The 18,985-nt window shown below is 52.9% G+C and overlaps 8 protein-coding genes across 8 annotated transcripts; 3 read left to right on the forward strand and 5 right to left on the reverse strand.

Annotated features, from left to right (window-relative positions):
• The first annotated feature begins 41 nt into the window (after nucleotides 1-41).
• On the forward strand, nucleotides 42-2,297 carry STEHIDRAFT_71449 (uncharacterized protein). Its single transcript, XM_007298115.1, has 7 exons — nucleotides 42-262; nucleotides 364-482; nucleotides 577-877; nucleotides 931-1,106; nucleotides 1,169-1,327; nucleotides 1,392-1,737; nucleotides 1,813-2,297. The coding sequence occupies exons 1-7, from the start codon at nucleotides 61-63 to the stop codon at nucleotides 2,274-2,276; spliced, it is 1,767 nt and encodes a 588-aa protein (XP_007298177.1). The 5' UTR covers nucleotides 42-60; the 3' UTR covers nucleotides 2,277-2,297.
• A 111-nt stretch (nucleotides 2,298-2,408) lies between these two features.
• Nucleotides 2,409-5,095, reverse strand: STEHIDRAFT_117571 (uncharacterized protein). The gene is made up of 4 exons (XM_007298886.1): nucleotides 4,562-5,095; nucleotides 4,115-4,504; nucleotides 4,021-4,040; nucleotides 2,409-3,957 (listed from the first exon to the last, which is right to left on the reverse strand). Exons 1-4 carry the CDS (start codon nucleotides 4,961-4,963, stop codon nucleotides 3,594-3,596), a joined length of 1,176 nt encoding a protein of 391 aa, XP_007298948.1. The 5' UTR covers nucleotides 4,964-5,095; the 3' UTR covers nucleotides 2,409-3,593.
• Nucleotides 5,096-5,560: 465 nt separating this feature from the next.
• STEHIDRAFT_47099 (uncharacterized protein) lies at nucleotides 5,561-8,078 on the reverse strand (the record flags this gene model as incomplete). The annotated part of the gene is made up of 4 exons (XM_007297974.1): nucleotides 5,561-5,993; nucleotides 6,053-7,239; nucleotides 7,299-7,679; nucleotides 7,746-8,078. 4 exons carry the CDS (start codon nucleotides 8,076-8,078, stop codon nucleotides 5,561-5,563), a joined length of 2,334 nt encoding a protein of 777 aa, XP_007298036.1.
• A 211-nt stretch (nucleotides 8,079-8,289) lies between these two features.
• On the reverse strand, nucleotides 8,290-10,029 carry STEHIDRAFT_71450 (thiolase). The gene is made up of 7 exons (XM_007298116.1): nucleotides 9,823-10,029; nucleotides 9,741-9,771; nucleotides 9,425-9,678; nucleotides 8,890-9,362; nucleotides 8,723-8,820; nucleotides 8,552-8,660; nucleotides 8,290-8,490 (listed from the first exon to the last, which is right to left on the reverse strand). The coding sequence occupies exons 1-7, from the start codon at nucleotides 9,975-9,977 to the stop codon at nucleotides 8,363-8,365; spliced, it is 1,248 nt and encodes a 415-aa protein (XP_007298178.1). The 5' UTR covers nucleotides 9,978-10,029; the 3' UTR covers nucleotides 8,290-8,362.
• A 315-nt stretch (nucleotides 10,030-10,344) lies between these two features.
• Nucleotides 10,345-12,674, reverse strand: STEHIDRAFT_117573 (T-complex protein 1). The gene is made up of 10 exons (XM_007298887.1): nucleotides 12,587-12,674; nucleotides 12,473-12,534; nucleotides 12,334-12,413; nucleotides 12,144-12,274; nucleotides 11,504-12,091; nucleotides 11,257-11,437; nucleotides 10,872-11,199; nucleotides 10,707-10,808; nucleotides 10,621-10,647; nucleotides 10,345-10,562 (listed from the first exon to the last, which is right to left on the reverse strand). Exons 1-10 carry the CDS (start codon nucleotides 12,621-12,623, stop codon nucleotides 10,458-10,460), a joined length of 1,641 nt encoding a protein of 546 aa, XP_007298949.1. The 5' UTR covers nucleotides 12,624-12,674; the 3' UTR covers nucleotides 10,345-10,457.
• A 474-nt stretch (nucleotides 12,675-13,148) lies between these two features.
• Nucleotides 13,149-14,652, forward strand: STEHIDRAFT_127377 (Mg-dependent DNase; the record flags this gene model as incomplete). Its single annotated transcript, XM_007298888.1, has 8 exons — nucleotides 13,149-13,221; nucleotides 13,357-13,413; nucleotides 13,491-13,604; nucleotides 13,663-13,869; nucleotides 13,930-14,114; nucleotides 14,176-14,198; nucleotides 14,250-14,332; nucleotides 14,381-14,652. The coding sequence occupies 8 exons, from the start codon at nucleotides 13,149-13,151 to the stop codon at nucleotides 14,650-14,652; spliced, it is 1,014 nt and encodes a 337-aa protein (XP_007298950.1).
• A 26-nt stretch (nucleotides 14,653-14,678) lies between these two features.
• Nucleotides 14,679-16,977, reverse strand: STEHIDRAFT_151898 (arabinofuranosidase; the record flags this gene model as incomplete). Its single annotated transcript, XM_007298889.1, has 10 exons — nucleotides 14,679-14,779; nucleotides 14,847-15,490; nucleotides 15,551-15,727; nucleotides 15,788-15,836; nucleotides 15,895-15,999; nucleotides 16,060-16,129; nucleotides 16,192-16,422; nucleotides 16,473-16,554; nucleotides 16,613-16,697; nucleotides 16,755-16,977. 10 exons carry the CDS (start codon nucleotides 16,975-16,977, stop codon nucleotides 14,679-14,681), a joined length of 1,767 nt encoding a protein of 588 aa, XP_007298951.1.
• A 301-nt stretch (nucleotides 16,978-17,278) lies between these two features.
• Nucleotides 17,279-18,956, forward strand: STEHIDRAFT_117576 (glycosyltransferase family 21 protein). Its single transcript, XM_007298890.1, has 3 exons — nucleotides 17,279-17,500; nucleotides 17,560-17,813; nucleotides 17,864-18,956. The coding sequence occupies exons 1-3, from the start codon at nucleotides 17,382-17,384 to the stop codon at nucleotides 18,880-18,882; spliced, it is 1,392 nt and encodes a 463-aa protein (XP_007298952.1). The 5' UTR covers nucleotides 17,279-17,381; the 3' UTR covers nucleotides 18,883-18,956.
• Nucleotides 18,957-18,985: the final 29 nt, after the last annotated feature.

The raw sequence follows: 18,985 nt of genomic DNA on the forward strand, positions 1-18,985 counted from the left end.
TTCGCCTTGTTATCTGACCTTGACCTTCGTCTGATGCTAGTGCTCAGCTAGGTTATCTTCATGGCTCCCCTACTCCGTCGAAGGACACATATATCCTGCTTTTTCTGCCAGTCTCTCCTCGACCCCACTCCTCTGAACCCAAACTCATTCAAATGCCCTCAATGCGACTGCTGGAACCGATACAACTCCAAGGGCGAAATCATGGCCGATGAGCCTGCCATGCGTGATGAATCCCTTAACAGACGGTCTTTTGCTCGGAGAGGTGCGTCATGCATCCCACTTGGTCAAATGAGAGCGGAACGATGTAGCTGACTACATATGTGTGTGTGCGGTGTGGCCCTCTTTATATGGACTCGGATGCAGCTTCGCCGAGAAAGGATCGTCTGCCAAGTACCTTTGGGAGTGCGCCATTCTGTAACACTTGTCAGTCTAACCAGCGGCTTATCATGAACTTGCTTTCGAGTTATCTACCCTCTTCCGATGTGCGCCTCTTCCCGCTATGCTCAGACCACGTCTCCCGACTTTTGCTCCTAATCACCTCTTGTGGCTGGTTCTGACCGCTCGGCATTCACACAGGATCCGGACTACGGGCGAAGACTGGAGACGTACGATGAATACGAAGCATCGGTGCACAAGCGCTATAGACCCGTTTGCGAGAGATGTCAGCCGCTAGTCGAGGAGGAAATCCGTAAAAACGATGCTCTGGCAAGATCGAAGGTGTTGGGCGGTTGGTTGCGCGTTTCCAACCCTTCGCAGAAGCGTATACCTCGTTCCTTGGGAGAGAGGGCCAAGATGGAGAAAGATATACGGTTATGGAAGGTCAGAGGGCTGTTGTGCATGACGACGTTGGGCTTAGTTTTGGCTGGAGATTTAGCAGGTACGTGACGGACTGTTGTATGTGCTGGCCATATGTCACTGATTGTCGTGCAGGTGCTCTGCGCTACCAGTTACCCCAATCACCAAGATGGACACTTGCTATCCGCTCGTTTCCCTTGCTCGTCCTGCTCTCCATATTATGGACAATGTGGGAACCAACATGGGCCCGACTACGGCGTGACGAGTTTCAAGGTCGGAAGAGCACTGTAGAAGGGAAGGGCATGCATAGAGTTCGTCGGCTACATCTACTTCTACGTGCAACATGTTCCTGATGAATGTGCCTGCTATACAGGCCCTACAGCTCGTAGCTTGGCTCAAAAGGCTGACTATATCTATTATCCTGGCTGCATCCACATTCAACAGCGTTCCGGATTACTTGGAAGTCTACACACAACCACCCTCTCTATTTCGACGTGCCCTATTCGCTTCATTCCTAACATGCGAACTATCAGTACGTTACACATCCTGTCTACGCGACTGTATCAACATCCTAAGCCTTTTCTTCTTCTTTTCAGATTGCCATCTACAGCTACTCATCCCTCCACCTCAGCCGCTCCCCCTCAATCCGCCTCATTGACGACAACCACAGTCGTCCCTCCACACCCTCCTCCAGCCACTCCTCCTCCGGCTTCCCCGCCTCAAAATCAGCATCCTTACCACGTCCCTCCTCCTCCCGTTCCTCTGCTCCTCCCATACCTTCCTACGACGACGACGACTCTCTCCTCGACTCCCTCTCCTTCTCTTCCTCCCACCTCCCAATCGCATCCTCATCCTCATCCACCCGCCACCTGAACCCCATATTCGGCGTCCCGTCATTCGAGCGCGCATCATCCAAAGCTCGTTCAGAACCCCCTATGGGCGGTGGTCCATACGCAGGAGGAGCAGGAGCAGGAGAAGAGGAAGACGACGACATGGACTTGTTAGAGTTAGACGAAGATCCGGACGCTATGGACTGGCAGCCGACGACTCCCGCGCGTCTACGTGCAGGAGCAAACGGAGGAGCGTTCCAAAGCCCTATATCCCCATTATCATCCCGAATGGGTCCGAGTAACTCTTGGGCGGCGTGGGGTAACGCGAACGGCAACGGGAATGGGAACGGAGGGTTCGACGAAGCGACGGGGTTGGAGAACTTACTCGCACGTACGAACCTTGCCGATCTCGACGGTTCGGGTGGGTTTGGTGGTGGTGGTAGTGGTGGTGGTAGTAGGTGGGGCGGTGGTGGTGGCGGCGGTGTGGGAGGGAGAGGAGGAAGAGGAAGGACGGGGCGGCAGACTCGGAGAGGGAGAGGGGGGAGAGGACAAGAGTTCGAGTGGCGGTGGGTTTATGTGGCATCTCTTGTGCCGTTGACGGTCGCGGCATATATTGCGTGGCGGAACGTTCGGGGTACGTACGAGTATTGAGTAAGGTTTGTATATAGTTTATCTGGTGCTTGTTTGTCTGTTTGTATTTGAGTGAGTCCGTTGCTTCCGATGTCTGTTCTTGTCTGGGCTGTGAAACAAGTGATCATCGCTACATGTCCATCTCTTTTCTTTATCTTTCCGTCTTTCTGAACCTCCGCCACAACATCAGCGATACGCATCATCGTCATTCCAGTAAACACGAGTACGAGTGTACGAGTATAAGAGCACAGGGAGCAGATAAATCGCAAAAACAAAAAACAAAGTTCACAGGAAAAACACGCGGACGAAAGAAAAAGGAAATAAATTGTTTAAAATAACCCACAGGGTCAGGAACAGAAAGGGACACGAATAAAAACGCTGCAAAAAAGAAAAGGAAAAGAAAAGCGCTGCAAAACAAAAACAAAATCTCCGGGTATGTTATGGTTATGGATATTCAAGTTGATGATATGATATGATATTGGGATACCGAAACGACACTGCCTGTACATTGGACCGACCCAGCTACGAACGATGACGACGATGATCCGCCACCGATCGACCAATCCTCCGATCGACCTTCTTCCCAACCATTGAAAACCATCCTCCCTTCCTCATAGTCCTAACCCAGACCAGCCCGACCCATCGAAGAAAAAGAAAGAGAACCCATCCAAAATCATATATAACACAAATAAAGAAAAAGCGAACGGAACCGCCCGTCCAACGTCCAGCGACAGAAACGGAACGAAGGGCAACGAATGTGTTAAAGACCGTGCGGGGTGTGTGCGTGTGTGTTATAATACGAATCTCGAAATCGGGTTACTTCTTCTTCTTCTTCAAGTCGGGTCGGGCGCGAGTGGATGGATAGGCGGGATGGAGACGATGAACGAAAGGGTAGGTAGGGTCAGGTTCAGGTACGCAAGGGGGCGCTCAAGAAAAGGGGGGAGCGGGACTGGCGTAGACTGGGGTGCAACAGGCTGCCACGTAAGGTCCAAAGAAGGGGAAACAGGGGGGATAAAGAAGCAAAGAGAAGGGGGGCCACCTCCAGCGACCGGGGCGCGAAAGTTTATCTACAAATGAAAGAGAACGGCTTGGAACGACCGCTCTTTCACTGTAAAAAGGCCAACCGACACAAACGAAACGTGCGAACGAACGAAACAACGCGGGGGGAAGAGGGGAGATAAAGAGAAGTCAAATGAAGGGGGGTTGCGGGTTGTTAAGACGGAATAAAAAGAAAGGAAAGAAAAGAGTTTGAACTGTCCTCTTCGTCCGAAAAAAACCACGACATGTCTTCGTCGTCATCGTCGTTCAATCACCGGAAATAAAACCCCGCCCGACCGCTCAATATCCCGTAGTGTGCTGTTGCGCATTGTAATCGTACACGCCGCCCATCTGCGTCGCGCCGTAGCCTCCGCCTCCCTGGTGATGCAGCGGCACGCCGTACTGGTCGTAACGGCTCGCCATGCTCGGCCCACGGCTGAGTTCGCTCATGGACGGTTGCGGGCTCGGTCCCCTCGCGAGATCAGCGTAGCCGCCGACGGGCGCGAGCGACGCGCCCGCGGTGAAGTCGTGCTCGGGGAGCGGGGCGAGCGAGGGCGCCATGCTGTTTCCGGCGTCGTGGCCGGCAGAATGGAACGAGGAGGCGTGCGATGGGCGGCGAGAGAGGCCGTCGTCGTGGCTCTCCGTCGAGGGCTGCCAGTCGATGCTAATGCGTATTTTAGAATCAGTATCGCCGTCTCTGTCGCGGGCTGTGCAGAAAGGCACTCACGGTTGCATGCGGTCTTCGAACTAGAACGAAGTGATGAACACCGTCAGCGCCTATCTATCAATTTGAACCTAGAGACAAAAAAAATCTATCGTACCTGAGAGGAAGGTCTGAACTTCCATTTACGAATGACAGTCCAAATGACAGCGACACCCGCAATAGACGACGCGATGACAATCAACACGGTGACCGCGGTATGGCTGATGGACGACGAGCCGCTAGTTGACGCATCGGAGCTCGAGGTCGCAGAGGCGGCGGCCTGGGAGACGGAGCTGGTGACGACGACGTGGCTGACGGAGTTCGTGCTGCCCGAGTTGTCGGCGGCAGAAGTGGCGGCAGGGGCGCTCGTTTGGACGTTCAGCGTCTGGGAGGTCTGTGCGCTGGAGGTGGTAGCCGCGGAGGAGGTGGAGGCGGAGGAGGTGGTCGCGGAGGAGGAGGAAGAGGAAGCGGAGGAAGTAGCGGCGGAAGAGGAAGAGCTCGACGAGGCCTAGAAGACGCTTCAGTACAATCGTCCGCGCAGCTTGCGCAAGAATGAAGAACTAACCGAGGTAGTCGCAGCAGAAGACGTCTGGGACGACGAAGAAGCCGACGTCGTCGCAGCCGAACTGGTAGTCGTCTGAGCGGCGGCGGACGACGAGCTGGAAGTCGTCGCAGCGGCGGCACTGGAGGTCGTAGCCGCCTCTGCCGCCGACGATGAAGTAGCAGCAGCAGCGGACGAGGATGCGGCCTCAGCAGTCGTAGTGGTCTGGCCGAGATCACCCAGGACAGGTTCGGCACGGTTCACGACGAAGGACCTCTTCTTGACCATGCGATTGACGTCGGCATGGGCTCGTCGTGCGGGGACGGCGGCAAAGCCCTTGGCATCGGCGGTAGAGACAAGGATTAGGGCGAAGAGCGTATAGAAAACGAGCGTAAGGACAAGCTTGTTGGGCTTGGAGGAGAGCATGTTGGCGGAGTATTTAATTGGTGTCTTTTCGTGCTGATAGAAGTGTACGTTCGCCGAAGCCTGGTGGGGACCAGCCCGAGTCGAAGTAAGAATATAAAAAGGGAGGACGAAAGAATATGAGCACCAGGCAGGAAAGAAAGAAAGAGAAAGCGACGCACGAAAGGGAGACGCTGCGATGACCAGGCGAAGGAAGAGGAGATGAGAAAGGAGCGAAGACTGGAAGCGACTGCGACGCGGTTGCAAGATGGAGACCACCGCCCGTTGCCAACTGCCAAGACGTCCCCCGCTTTATTATAGCCGATCATTCCCACCCCCAATCACTCGGAATCGCATCTCATTCTCAAAGGCTAAAACGTGGTATCATGCAGGAAAGTACAGGAAATCGCTAAATAAAAAAACTAAAATGTCTGTCCTTGGTCCCACCTCCGGCCCAGAAGGCGAGCTCGATTCCATCAAGTACAAACGCTCGCCACCCAGCCCCGCAGCCAATCGCAGGACGTAAAGTAAAAGAATCCACCCAACAAAGAGCGCTAACTACAAGACCCCTTAGCTGTGTCCTCCAATCCAGTCTAGTAGTATGTAGATGTAGAATCCGACTTATGAGTGGCTCGTCAAGCTCCAGTTCTCCAACGCCACCGATGACGGCGTCACAAAGTCGCTCGACGACATCCCCGACCACTGTGGGTTGAACAGCACCTGGATATCGTACGTCCCCGCATCCTCCAAGTCGATCATCAAGACCGTCACCCCTGGGTTCTCCTGGTCCGTCATCCCCGCCGGCATCGCCGGGTCGCTCGACAGACGAACCGCATCGCCCGTCGTGAACACCGCGCCGCTGGGTGCGTTCAGAATCTGCACGATCATCGTCTGGCCGTCTAGCTCCAGAGTCGCCGACGTCCCGCTCGAATCGACCGTGACCGTCGCGTTCGTGTGCATGCGCCACATGACGGACGCCGAAGCCGTGATCTCGTCTTGAAGGAGGACCTGCTTGCGACCATTAATCAGGCGCATCCCGCGCTTGAACGACGTTCTGTGTAATTCCTTCAAGTCAGCTTCGCTCCATCTCACGCTCAAACACTAAAAACTCACACGTTGAAGTACGCGCTGGTCAAATCGGCGACGAAGTACGCCGTAGAGCTCGAATCGACCTCCATCACCGTACTCGAACCCTGTGTCTCGCCCGTACTATCGTGCGTCACCGTCGGCGCAGCGAGCACATCCTGATTATCCTTATTCACAAGGATCGTGTTCTGTCCCTCCGTGCGCTTGCGATAATACGTCCACCGGTCGCTCCCCTGCGTATCGTTGCTGAAATAGTTCGTCGACAGGTAATCTCCCGACCCGAGCTCGCCCGCCCAACGCGTGCCCAACGCGTCGATCACGAAATCGCCGCAGTCCAAATCGTTGTGCGTCTGGTGGCCCTGGTTCTTCCCGGCCTTGATGGCAGCGAAGAGCGCGTCGCCCTCCGTCCAGCTGCTCCGCATGGACGCCCACTGGTCGAGCCCATTGTCGAAGAAGTGGTCGAGGGCGAGCCCGTCCCAGAACGCGCCGGAGACGGTGGGGTCGTACCAGAACATGTTCCAGGGATCAGCAGCGTCGGGCATGTCCCTCTGGAACAGGGCGTACATCGGCTGGTTGTATTGCGAGGCGTAGAAGATCAGACTGTTGGCGGTGGTCGAGTACTTGTTGGGGCCGTGGTCACCGTAGTTGAAGAGCGAGGTGGCACCGTAGGCGTACATGTGGAAGAGACCGGTCTTGTAGAAGTCAGGGTTGACGGTGAGGAGGTCGTAGTCCGAGCCGGTGGCGGTCATGAGGGACGACGACATCTCGGAGTGTCCGGTCGTACCGAAGTACCAGTAGTTGGCGGTTTCGGCCCAGGTACCGTCGTCGGAGACGGCCATGGCGCAGTTCTCCTTGGCGTTGGGGACGGTGTAGTTGAGAATGGACAAGGCGTTGCCGGTGGTGTCGTCCCCGAGGATAGCGAGCGCACCCATGGTCAGACCGTTGTTGCAGACGCAGTTCCAGTTACCGGTGGTGTTGGTGTTCCACCAGCCGATGTAGTTGGTGTTGACCGTGTAGGCGTTGATGCCGTAGTCGAGACCATACTTGTTCAAGGTGAAGCGGATCATCTCCTTCTGGTCATCCGTCCACATATCGTAGAGCCAGTCATAGCCAATGGCGAATGCAGCGGAGAATTCGCCGGTGTCGAGGAAATGGGCAGAATTCCACTTGTCGTCGTCTGGACCGAACGAGTTGGTGCCGTTACCAGCAGCATTCTGCGAACACGCTCTATTATGAGACGGATGTCAACTTCAGAGCAGGACAACGAACGTACCTGAAGTTCCTCCCATGCTCTGTCGACCCATGCTGAGTTGTTGGTCATACGGTAGGCATAGGCGAAGGCCTTGATCCTCTCTTTGACCTCACGAGCATTGTCCAGAATACCACTGTCTCCGTCCATGTAGTACACGACGGGATCCATAGCAGACCACGTCGTAGCATTGCCGAAAATAGTGTCGTTCCAGCTCTTCATGTAAGGGTCACTGGCGATGAGGGCAGGAAGAGCAGCCCATTTATAGGCGGGGGCGATGAGACGGGGACGATCTGTGCGAACGGAGGTAGGGCTAGGATCGGCGGGTTGGAATGAGTCTTCAGGCCAGGTAGCACTGCTGCTGCTGGATGCAAAAGTAGGGGAAGTGAAAGCGGCGGTGTTGGTCTGATAGTTTTACAAACATTCAATATACCGTTCATTACAAGGCGAACATATGCCGATGAAACTCACCGTCGCAGGGTAAACGGGAATCATATATTCGCTATTGGTAGAAGTGGGGAATATGCCAATAGCAGCTTTCGCCGCGCTGGCTGAAGCCGCACTGGTCGAAGCATCTGCACTGGACGAGCTGCTCGCACGAGAGCCAAGGATGCCTCCGACGACAGCACCGGCGATGACGATGACTGCGACGGGGATGCCGAACTTGATCCAGTTGCTGACGCCCTTCTTGCCTGCTGGGGCGGGGGTGATGTACCCGGTCGACTGGTTGTAGTAGGGGTCGCCGGAGCCATAAGGAGAGCTTGCGTCGTGGTGCTGGTTTTGCACCGAACCGTATGAGGCCATGGCGCTGCGATGGCCTCTGAAAATGCGAAAAAAGAGAGTGACGAGAAAGGGCTAGCAAAGAGCGTGGATGTTGTGGGGGACGACTAGGTACTTGAGAGGAGGAGAGAGAGCGACAGAGGCGACGGCGACGGACGACGGGAATTCGAAGCGGACGAAACTCGCAACGTCCTTTTGTGGCCAATCCGGCTATATTTAGCCGTACCCTTATTCCGTTTCAACATTTCAACCTCGCATGGCCACACACTATAAATACACGGAAAAAATGTGCTCAAACAGATATCTATCTACTCGGCAACGAACACACCAGCAGCTCCCATCCCAGTTCCAATGCACATCGAGGTCACCAGCACCTTGCCTCCCCGCCGCCTCAACTCGTTCAGTCCCGTCGCCACCTGTCGTGCTCCTGTACAGCGTATATACACCCGTCGTCAGCCAAAAGTTGCACATGGAACACCATGCAGGATCAGACTTATCTAATGGATGTCCGAGTGCGATGGCACCGCCGTTCACGTTCACCTTTTCTGGGTCCAACCCAAGCTTGCGTACACAGTACACATACATCGACGCAAAAGCCTCGTTAATCTACAGTGAATAGTGAATGAATATCGTGTCTCGGTGGCGCCAAAACTAAGCAGTCAACTCACCTCAAAGAGATCAACGTCGTCCTTCGTGATGCCGGCGTTCTCCAGCACCATTGGGATCGCCACACTCGGCCCAATACCCATAATCCGCGGCGCCAATCCTAAAAGTGAAAATCCAAGACGTCAGGAATGCAGCGCGACAACTAAACTGCAAATGAGTGCCCAATTACCTGCCACAGCCGTCGTGCAGTACTTCGCCACAATCTGCACACCCAACTCCTCCGCCTTCCTCCTCGTCATCAACAACACCGCCGCCGCCCCGTCCGTAATCTGACTAGCATTCCCACCCGTCGTATTTCCGGGAGCCCACTGCGGGAACGCAGCCTTGATCTTACCCAACCCCTCCTTCGTCGTCCCCGGACGGATACCGTCGTCTGCAGAAATGACGACCTTCTCGCGTTCGCCCGTGCTAGGGTTCTTGACCAGCGCATTGAACGGAACGATCTCGTTCGCGAAGTAGCCTGCCTTGGCCGCGCGTTCGGCGCGTTGGAAGGATCGTGCGGCGAAATCGTCCATGTCTTGACGCGAGATGTTGAAATCGCCAGCGACGTTCTCGCTCGTCCAGCCCATAGGCTTCAGTGCATCCGACGCACTCTGGTGTGCGCTGATCTCGCAACTTCCGGCAGATGGTCCCGAGTCAGGGCTACGACGAGGCGCAGAGTCAGCACTACATATAAAGAACCGTTGAACGGACCATAGACTCACTTCGCAGTCATGCTCTCGACCCCAATCGCAAGCCCGACTTCAATCTGACCCGCTCGTATTTGGTTTGCGATAGTCGTCACGGCCATAAGTCCAGAAGAGCAGAACCGGTTGATGGTTTGGACGGGTACAGATTCTGGGATGCCTGCTGCAAGTGCGGCGGTGCGTGCTTCGTATGTTGGGCCATGCGGGAGAACAGTCCCAACGCAGATATCTCCAATGACGGCCGGATTGACCTTGCTGTGTGCTACAGCTTGCTATAATGGTGCCGGGAGGTTCGTATTGAGTCTATGGAGTATCAGAGGACGTTCATACATACCTTAAACATCTCCGTCAACAGTTCATCGCTCCTACAGCATATAATTAATGGCAGCAAGGGTGCGAAGAACATGAATACGCACCTCATATCCTTGAAGCCTCCCTTCTTCGCCTTGCACATAGGCGACCTTATAGCCATCGTGACCACGACATCGTCCGGGCTCTTACGCTCAAGAGCAGCCAAACCACCAGAAGACGACCCAACAATATGCGAAGCCAGCTGTTTGACGCGTTCCATAGTTCCCAGACTTCAAGCTTCAAGGTTTCGACAGTATATAGCAAGCGAGAACACGGAGGGAAAGGAAGAAATGCGGGGAAGCAACCAAGTGTGTAAGGTTATATACTTCTAGGTCCGGCCGGCTTTCCACGTCGCCGACCCTCTCAAGGTAGAACAGGGCATGGGCGGGCGCAATGAGTAAAACAATCACCTGCACGCACTTGGGAGTAGTGCAGTCGCTTGACCTCGGCCTTGATGTATAGGTACTTCGACCCATGGCCGCGTCTCTCAAGTTAAGTGTTCGCCAAATTTACGCAGGACAGATGGAAAGGGCTCAAGCGGGATCCTTTCCAAATCCTTTCCGCGTCGAGAATATGAGACGGATATTATGTAATATACGCCACACATCGCAACCTATGCGAACTGTGAAGCAGCGTCCTTTTCTACCCGAACAACATGCGTACAGCGCGAAACTTCTAGCTTTTACATTCGTCTACTCGCTTACCCTTCCATAGGTTCTTCCGGAGGAGGTCCACCCTGCTCTTGCTGTCGCTCTCTCCGCGTAGCTGCCACCACATCGTCGACCCTGAGGAGCACACGGGCAGCCTGCAAACAAAGTACGCTCAGAACCATAAAAATAGCGTGTAGACAGGTCGAGACTTACCTCGATGGCCGTTTTGAATGTTTGGATCTACAGGTGAAAAATAGGGGTAAGCATATCGTAAGATACGATAGCCAACGGTCTCGTACCTTGACGCTGGCAGATTCGTACAAGCCGTAAGTCTTCATGTCGACGATCTTGCCCGTGTCGCCATTGATACCCCACGAATGCTCTCCATTAGCATGTTTTGCCTACGATTTTCATCAGTAAACGATCAACGGATAATTCGCCTGCGCGTATAAAGAAGAGCGCACCCTGAGCTCTGTGAGGACACGGATTGCATTGCCACCGCTGTTCTGTACCAAAGTACGGGGAATAACCTCCATGGCATCGGCGACAGCACGGAAGGGACCAGCCTCGACACCGGTGATGGTGCGCGCTTTTGCGTGCAGACCAACCGAGACGGCCATCTCGGTGGCACCACCACCAGGGATAAGAGTAGGGTTGAAGTACACGTTACGGGCGACGGACATCGCGTCCGCGAGGTTACGGTCGATCTCGTTGAGGATATCCTTCGATGGCCCGCGAAGAAGGATAGTGCAGGCCTTCGGGGTTTTGCATTCAGTCAAGAACGTGAAGTATCTAGTAATGTTCGGTCAGATAAAATGGAGCACACCAAGGAGCCTGAAGGGGACTTACTCGTCGCCGATTTTCTCGATGTTGAACAAGCCGCACTTGGTACCGATATCGGTCTCGCGGAGGTCCTCCACGCGGTTGACGATTGTGGCACCAACTGCACGAGCGATACGGTTGTTATCCGACTTACGAACACGTCGGATGGCTGAGATGCCGGCCTTCGCGAGGAAATATTGTGCATAATCTAAGCGTTGAAATATTAGCATCGTGCCACATGAAGACTTCGCAATAACGGAACCAGACGACTCACCAGAAATACCCTTCTCGGTGATGACAAGATCGGGCTTGAACTCCATGACACGGTCAACCATCGCCTTGACCTGCTCCTCCTCGATCTGGTTTATCCGTGCATAGTCGGCCTCCTTCGAGATCTCGATATTCGTCTGACTCTCGCCCTTCTTGTACTCAAGTGGGCAATCGAGAAGAACGACTCTGGGGTTCTGAATCCGACGACGCATCTGGGGGTGGGTGATGTCCTTGTTCAACATAACACCGTTCAACACCCGACTATCCTCGATCTCTCCACCCGGAATCTTCTCGACACGCGCATACCGCTTGATGTCGACTGTCTGGATGCCACCTTCTTCCGCCGAGACTGTGCGTACGGCTTCGAGTGCAAGCTTGCACATCAAGTCAGACCAGCGGATGACAAATTTCGTCCCGATGGACGTTTTGATGAGGGAGAGCATTTGAGCATCGTCAGAAGTGTCGATGGGGATGGATATCCGCTGGACAATCTCCAATGCGGCTTGGAGAGCCTTGTTGTATGCGGAAATGATGACCACGGGGTGAATATCGCGTTCAAGTTGGGACAATGACTGGGCAAGAATCTCGCCGGCTGCTTCGATTTAGAAAACTGAGGTTGCATATGAAGTAAAGAGCATACGCACCCAGCACAATGACACTGGTCGTCCCATCGCCACACTCCTCATCCTGCGTCCGAGACAGTTCGATCATGTTTTTAGCAGCTGGGTGCGCAACATCAATCTCACGAAGGATGGCATTTCCATCATTCGTTAGACTGTTCAAGCCGTCAAGAAGACCGTCGATTCGAAGAGAATGGCAAAGGAAGGTACGAACAGAATGCCACCCATAGGATCCAAGATCATCTTCAGCATGGCTTTGGGACCAAGACATGTCCTGATCACATCGGCAACAGTCTAATTCATGTGGATGTTGTCAGAGTCGTATTTATACGCGAAAGAAACGAACGTCCGACCTTTGCAGCGGTGATATTCGAGATTTGTGCTTTCCGCCCGGACTGCCTCTCCGGGGCGGCATCTACAGAAGATTTGAGCGAGTATTAAGAAAGTACAATGGGGGATACACTTACTCATAACAAACACTGGTGTCTGGCCGGGAGCTTGCATGGTCGATATATGATGTGAGGGAGCAAGCAAAGACGGAGAGGATGAAATGGCTGAGACGCGTGCGCGTAATGCCAGCCCAAAGTCCTGTTCCACGTGAGATTATTTCCTCTTTTATTTTGGGAAGACAAGGATAACGGGGTTACGGCGCTGGAACGGACGAATTGCAAATCCAATGTTCAGATTTAGGACCGCCACACGTCACGGTCAATTGGTTAGTGCCACACTCCACTCTCCTTGACTCTAGATCTCCTCCAACCATCCTCTACTTATCTCCATTTTGCTTGTATATAGGGCTTCAGGATAAGCGCACGAAGAACTCGTCATACCATGTATATATCCCGCGATATACCTATCGAGAAAGAGACTTCCTGACCTAAATCGACTTGCCATCCACATCCCCCCTCGTCTTCCAGCCCTGTAGTAACGAACTCTCGTACTGCAACCTTCCGCTCTACCACGGTGGGATATCTCTATGATGACCTATGATTGTTCTTCTAATGTATCTCGCTTTAGCAGACACTCCGCATGCCTGTGACAGTCGTTGCCAGTAAGCCGACCTCTACGGAAGAACTCAATCCTAGAGATTACAAGTTCATAGGTATCGTGCAGCGGATGTCACTATGTTGGTTTAACAAGAACTAATATTATCCATAATCCAGATATTGGAGGTCTGCCTACTCAACAAAGATAGCAGCCAGAGAGAACCTCATCTCTAACCTTCTGGGTTTATCAGTGAATCTTGGAGACCATGTTTTCCGCGGTGTCCATCATGGAAAGCAGAAGCATGAAGGTAACTGTCGATCAGAGCTGACAGATTTCCCGGTCTTCAAAGGGCTAGCTCCTTAGCTCAATTCGTTGTTTGTGAAGACGATTTTGAGGCCATGCTCGAACGCTCACGAGCCGCTGGGGTCAAGTCCATGATCATCACATGCGGCAGTTTACGAGAATCCAAAGAGGTTTTGGATTTGGCAAAGAAGCATGGTAAACGGAGAGATGATAGTTCTATTTTTTGGACCGCCTGACTGACAGCTATGTGCAGAGATGTACGCCACCATGGGATGTCATCCCACTCGTTCTACGGACTTTGACAAGTACCACGGCGGACCAGAGGCTTACCTTCAAGCATTAGACTCTCTCGTCGCCGAAAACCTAACTGGCAAGGGGCGTGTGGTCGCCATCGGTGAATGTGGACTTGATTACGATAGGACACATTTTGCATCTCCAGACGTACAGAAGAAGTACTTCAGTCAGTCCATCTAGGCGGTGCTCTTTTTTGGACTGAGCTTAAAACTCACACGTTGCTCAGGAGTACAGCTAGGCCTGGCAAAGAAGTACAGCCTACCTCTGTTTCTCCACTCACGAAGCGCGCATGCCGACTTCGTCCAGATCCTGCGAGAGGAAGGCTTTGGTGAGGACGGTGGTCGTGCCATTGGCGCAAAAGGTGGAGTTGTGCATAGCTTTACAGGATCCGTTGAAGAATGCCAAGAATACGTGAGTCTGGCTCAGAATGAAGTGTCTATAGTCATTGACGAGAACCCTTCTCTTGTACTAGATGAGTATGGGATTCCACGTTAGGTATGTGCTCCTTCGAATAAGTCTTGCCGTGTATCATCTCAGTATTACCAGTGTCAACGGCTGTTCCCTGAAAACAGAAGATAATCTCACTGCTGCAAAAGCAATACTTCCAGAGAGGTTACTTCTCGAAACTGGTCAGTCCCTAGACACTCTAGTGGGTTCGTTACGCTGACAACGTATAGACGCTCCATGGTGTTCGATGACCTCGACGCACGCGTCCAAGCGCCATCTAGATACTCTCCCCCCATCCCTTCGTTCAGTATACTTCCCACCTGCTACTAAGCCCGAGGCCTTCGTGCGTGGAAAACCGGTGAAAGGCAGAAACGAACCATCAGCAATCGGTGGTGTTGCTTGGGTCATCCACCAACTTCACCCAGAGATACCATACGAGAAGATTGTTAATAAGGCATGGAAGAACACGGTAGAGCTTTTTGAATTGCAGGAGCTCGCCTAAACGGCATCATTGCGTGTAGTAACGTGTTAGAATACATCATGATTCCCCTTGTACGAGAGTTGAGAGAAATACGCAGGGTCCGTGACATCGTTTCCGTTCCCTGTGGTAAATAGACCCACGATCGTGCCTAAAAGGTAATGACATGAAAGTAAAGTTGACCGAGGGAACTACTCGAGTGCGTGGTGGTGACGTACCTGTAAATCCTCCGCTGACTTGACTCGAATTGCCCCAGCCAACCGTCTTCCATTCAGATCCATTTCCGCCATCAGTGTACCGAAAAGCGTATGTCGTGTGGTTCACGGCTTCGACCTGCAGTTTCAACTTTGTCCCCGTGCTAGAATTGAGAGGCAAAATCGCTGGACTCGAGAACGGATCCGTCGCTCCGGAATTCGTTGAGTTCGCCGTGATAGTGCGAAGGCGAATGTATGAACTGGTCGTTGTGTCGTTGTTGTTCTCTGTCGTCGCAGGAGCCAATCCCGCCTCGGTAGCCAAATCTGGTGATAGCATTACAACGCCCAAATCAAAGTGTTGCGCCTGGTTTAAGAACACAGTGACGCCGGCTTCGGCTTGATCTTGCATCGAGTTGAACTCCAGAGTGACTTCGAAGATGAACTCGATATGCTCTTGACGCCGCCCGACAAAGGTCTGAGGCGTGGCTGCTGACCTTGCGTCGCGTCCAGTGAGATTGAGGACGGATGGCGACAGAGCTAAAGTATTGGGATGACCCGATGGGGAGATGGTGTAGGCGCTGACATCCTGGAAGCGGTTGTAGACAAAGTGGTTCGGGAGTGTTGTGTTCGATTCGAACGTGATGTCGTCGTCGGACCCCACCCAATACCTGAACGAGTTGTTGAGTTGTTGAGTTGTTGAGTGTCTATGTTCAGAAAGCGAGACATACCCATCCCCTGAGATATCTTTGTTGATGGAAGGTAGCGGTCCACTCTCCACGCCGCGTACGGGTGTGAATGTCGGGAATTCACCCTCATTCCATTTTGCGGTGGTCAAAATGGTTTCTCTACCCATCGGGTAATAAACGAACTCGGGACCAGAACGCGTGCTGAGCGCAACGGTCCACCTATACTCACTATGTTAAACAAAGGGTGTGTCCTTGTTGATGCACGATGTCTCAACGTACCAGTTCCCCTCTGTGTCATTGAACAGGTCGGCGTGGCCCACGGTTTGGACTAGAAGCCGGCTTGTGTGTGAGAAGAGGACAGTCGTCGTCACAGATGAACAACTCACAATACTCTGTGGTGTTTGCGTTCGTCAGCACAGGATTTTCGGGATCGCCTGTGTAGTTTCCGAATAGGCTGTCTGAACGCGCGTAATTGGTTTCATGGTTGAGACCTGGTGGAACATACATATTCGTCGAGGGCCACTATCCTCAGAGAAGAATGGTAAACGTACCTGTACCTCCTTCTGCGATTTGAAGGTAAAATGACCCATCGCTCTCGTAAACATGTGGACCTTCAGGAGCCTGCCATGATGTATGATTTGTCATTGAAGTCGCACATAACGGCAAAGTCAACAGCGACGAACTATGCCTCCAGTACCAGGCCACATATCGTGTATGTCACTGGTTATATTTCCCGTGTTCAAGTCAATGCCAAACCCCTGGATCATCTCATAGATTTTCCAAGCGTGACTCCCAATGATATACGAGTTCCCTTGACTATCCCAGTAGGGAGAGGTGTCATAGCCCTCGAAGGTAAAGTGAACTGGGTCAGACCAGGAGTCGGTATCGTATGGATTCGTTGATGTGAAGATAATCTATAAATCATAAGTAAGTATATAAAGACAGGACGAGAGTACAAACCTACATTGTCCCAGCGAGAAGAATCGTTGGCAGCCCGATCGTCATAAACGAGAGTCGTCACAACGTAGAAGGTTCCCTCATGGTAGCTGTATGGGATATACACATGAGACGATGTCAGGAATATTATAGATAATAACAATTCACCGAATCGTGGGTGCCCATATACCAGATGTTGACCCGTTCGTGGCGGCAAGACCAGGAAGCTGACTTTTTCTCGTGATAACGTTGCCTGCAGAGGGGTCCCGTTCATATCGAGATCTACGATTGAGACGTGTATTTCACTGACCAATCTGCCTGAAATTCTGCAGGTCTTTGCTAGCAAAGACCGGAACCCCTGGGACAGCGTTGAACGAGCTTGTCGCACAGAAGAATGTGTCATTCCATTCGGGAACGCGAGTGCAGGAAGGATCAGGGTGAAAGCCAGGAAGTATTGGATTATGCCACTGAGAGGATGCTTCTGTGATAGCATGAACAGCGCCCGTATAGAAGCAGACGAGCAGGAGAAGCATAAGTAGCCCCTCTTGTGAGAGAAGCGAGCGAGGCATTGCCATCTGGAAGGATAGAGCCTGAGTGGTGACTTGGCCTGGACCATAATGTAGTATTCAATATATAGCCGTCCAAAGCAGCGAATGCGGCAAAGAGCAGGTGATCTTTTGCATCCCAGCCGGACCGCTTTCCATCATTACGAGCAAACATCTGAGCAGAAGAATGACCTCGGGGGGAAAGGGTCAAAAAAGTGCGCGACCGTGACGGTCCTGTGGAAGGACTCGGAGCTTATACTTACGCCACAAAATCAGGAGATCGGCGACCCGAGAACTGGGCCTTACCCGAGATTTCCTCAGCTCTCAATGTTCAGCGTCATCCACTCTGCTCATCTATAATCATTTTCTCTGTTTACGAAGGAGGTCGCGCTATGGCTGTGGACGAAATTGGTGGAGAGCATCGGATAACTGCGCCCTTAGTGTTGTCTATCGCAGGGACCGTTTGGTATGCGGTGATTTGGGGTATGGGTCTGGTGGGATGTATCGCGGCGTACGTCTATTCAAAGTGTAACATCCTTTCTGACTTCTCACCTCTTGTTGAGTGTACAGTCGAAAGCGATACAGACTACGTCCACGCTCACCTACGTCAACAGCTCCTGCATCCTCTGCCCCTGGCGTTTCCATCCTACGCCCTCTTCGAGGCTTGGACACGAACCTGTACGAAAACCTGGAGTCTGCGTTCCTCCAGGAATATAATAACTACGAAATCATACTATCAGTCGCAGACGAAAATGATCAGGCTCTGCCTGTCGTTCGGGACTTGTTAGCAAAGTATCCGAACGTGAATGCTAGGGTCATCATAGGTACGCATCACCTGTCGTTCGGCAGAGATAATGATGTCTTACTTATGTAGGCGATGAGAATGTCGGTATCAACCCCAAGGTCAACAACCTCATTCGTCCGTACCGCGAAGCCAAGCACGACATCCTATGGGTTCTTGACTCCAACGTCACTGTCGCTCCAGGAACCCTTGCTCGTGCCGTCGACATTCTTCATCCTCCTTCACCTTCACCCACCCCTTCTCGCCGTCGAATAGCCCTCGTACACCACGTCCCCTTCGCCTTTGCTCACCAGCCGACTCTGGGCTCACGCATAGAGGAAGCATTTCTCAACACGAATCATGCGAAGATGTACATCGCCATCAATACCCTCGCCGTCGACTCTTGTGTCATGGGCAAATCTAACCTCTACCGTCGTTCGGACCTCGAGCGAGTCGATGGCACGCTTAAACCGATATCCAAGACGGTGGACGATGGACAGCCTCATACGCGCGGACTGCTCGCGTTCGGTCGCTTCCTTGCTGAGGACAACATGATCGCGGGTGCATTGTGGCACGAGCTAGATCTTCGCCACGACCTTTCATGCGACGTGGCCCACAATGCTATCGGGAACATGACACTCTCCGATTATGTATGGCGAAGGGTGCGGTGGATTCGCGTACGAAAACACATGACGCTCGCCGCTACGATGACGGAGCCGCTCACGGAGACATTCATGTTGAGCATCATCGCCTCTGCAAGCTTCCGCTACCTCTTCGGCATACCGCCATGGCTATTCCTACCTCTCCACTACGTTGCATGGATCTTCGTGGACCTAGACGTCTATGCTTCCTTGGCCGGTTATCCCCTTCCATCATCGAAACGATGGCCATTCCTCGCAGCATGGGCTGCACGAGAGTTAATGGCTTTCCCGATATGGCTGACGGCGGTTGTGGGGAATGAGGTCGAATGGCGAGGGAGAAAGTACCAGGTCCTGGCTAATGGGCAAGTAGCGCGATCATCAGGTGGAGGTGGACTGTTCGGCTGGTTGAGAGTTGGAAGAGGGCGGCCAGAAGCTGATGCTTATGAGCCTTTGGCACAGAGCGACGACTGAGCTGTGAATAGACCATACTACTACTTCATACTGCTGTGTAACCGACGTGTAGAACATTGCTTGACGGGCCACCCATATCGCATAGCGATCCAATATTTTTGAG

Source organism: Stereum hirsutum (genome assembly GCF_000264905.1).
Source record: "Stereum hirsutum FP-91666 SS1 unplaced genomic scaffold STEHIscaffold_1, whole genome shotgun sequence".
In the NCBI taxonomy this organism is placed as follows: domain Eukaryota; kingdom Fungi; phylum Basidiomycota; class Agaricomycetes; order Russulales; family Stereaceae; genus Stereum; species Stereum hirsutum.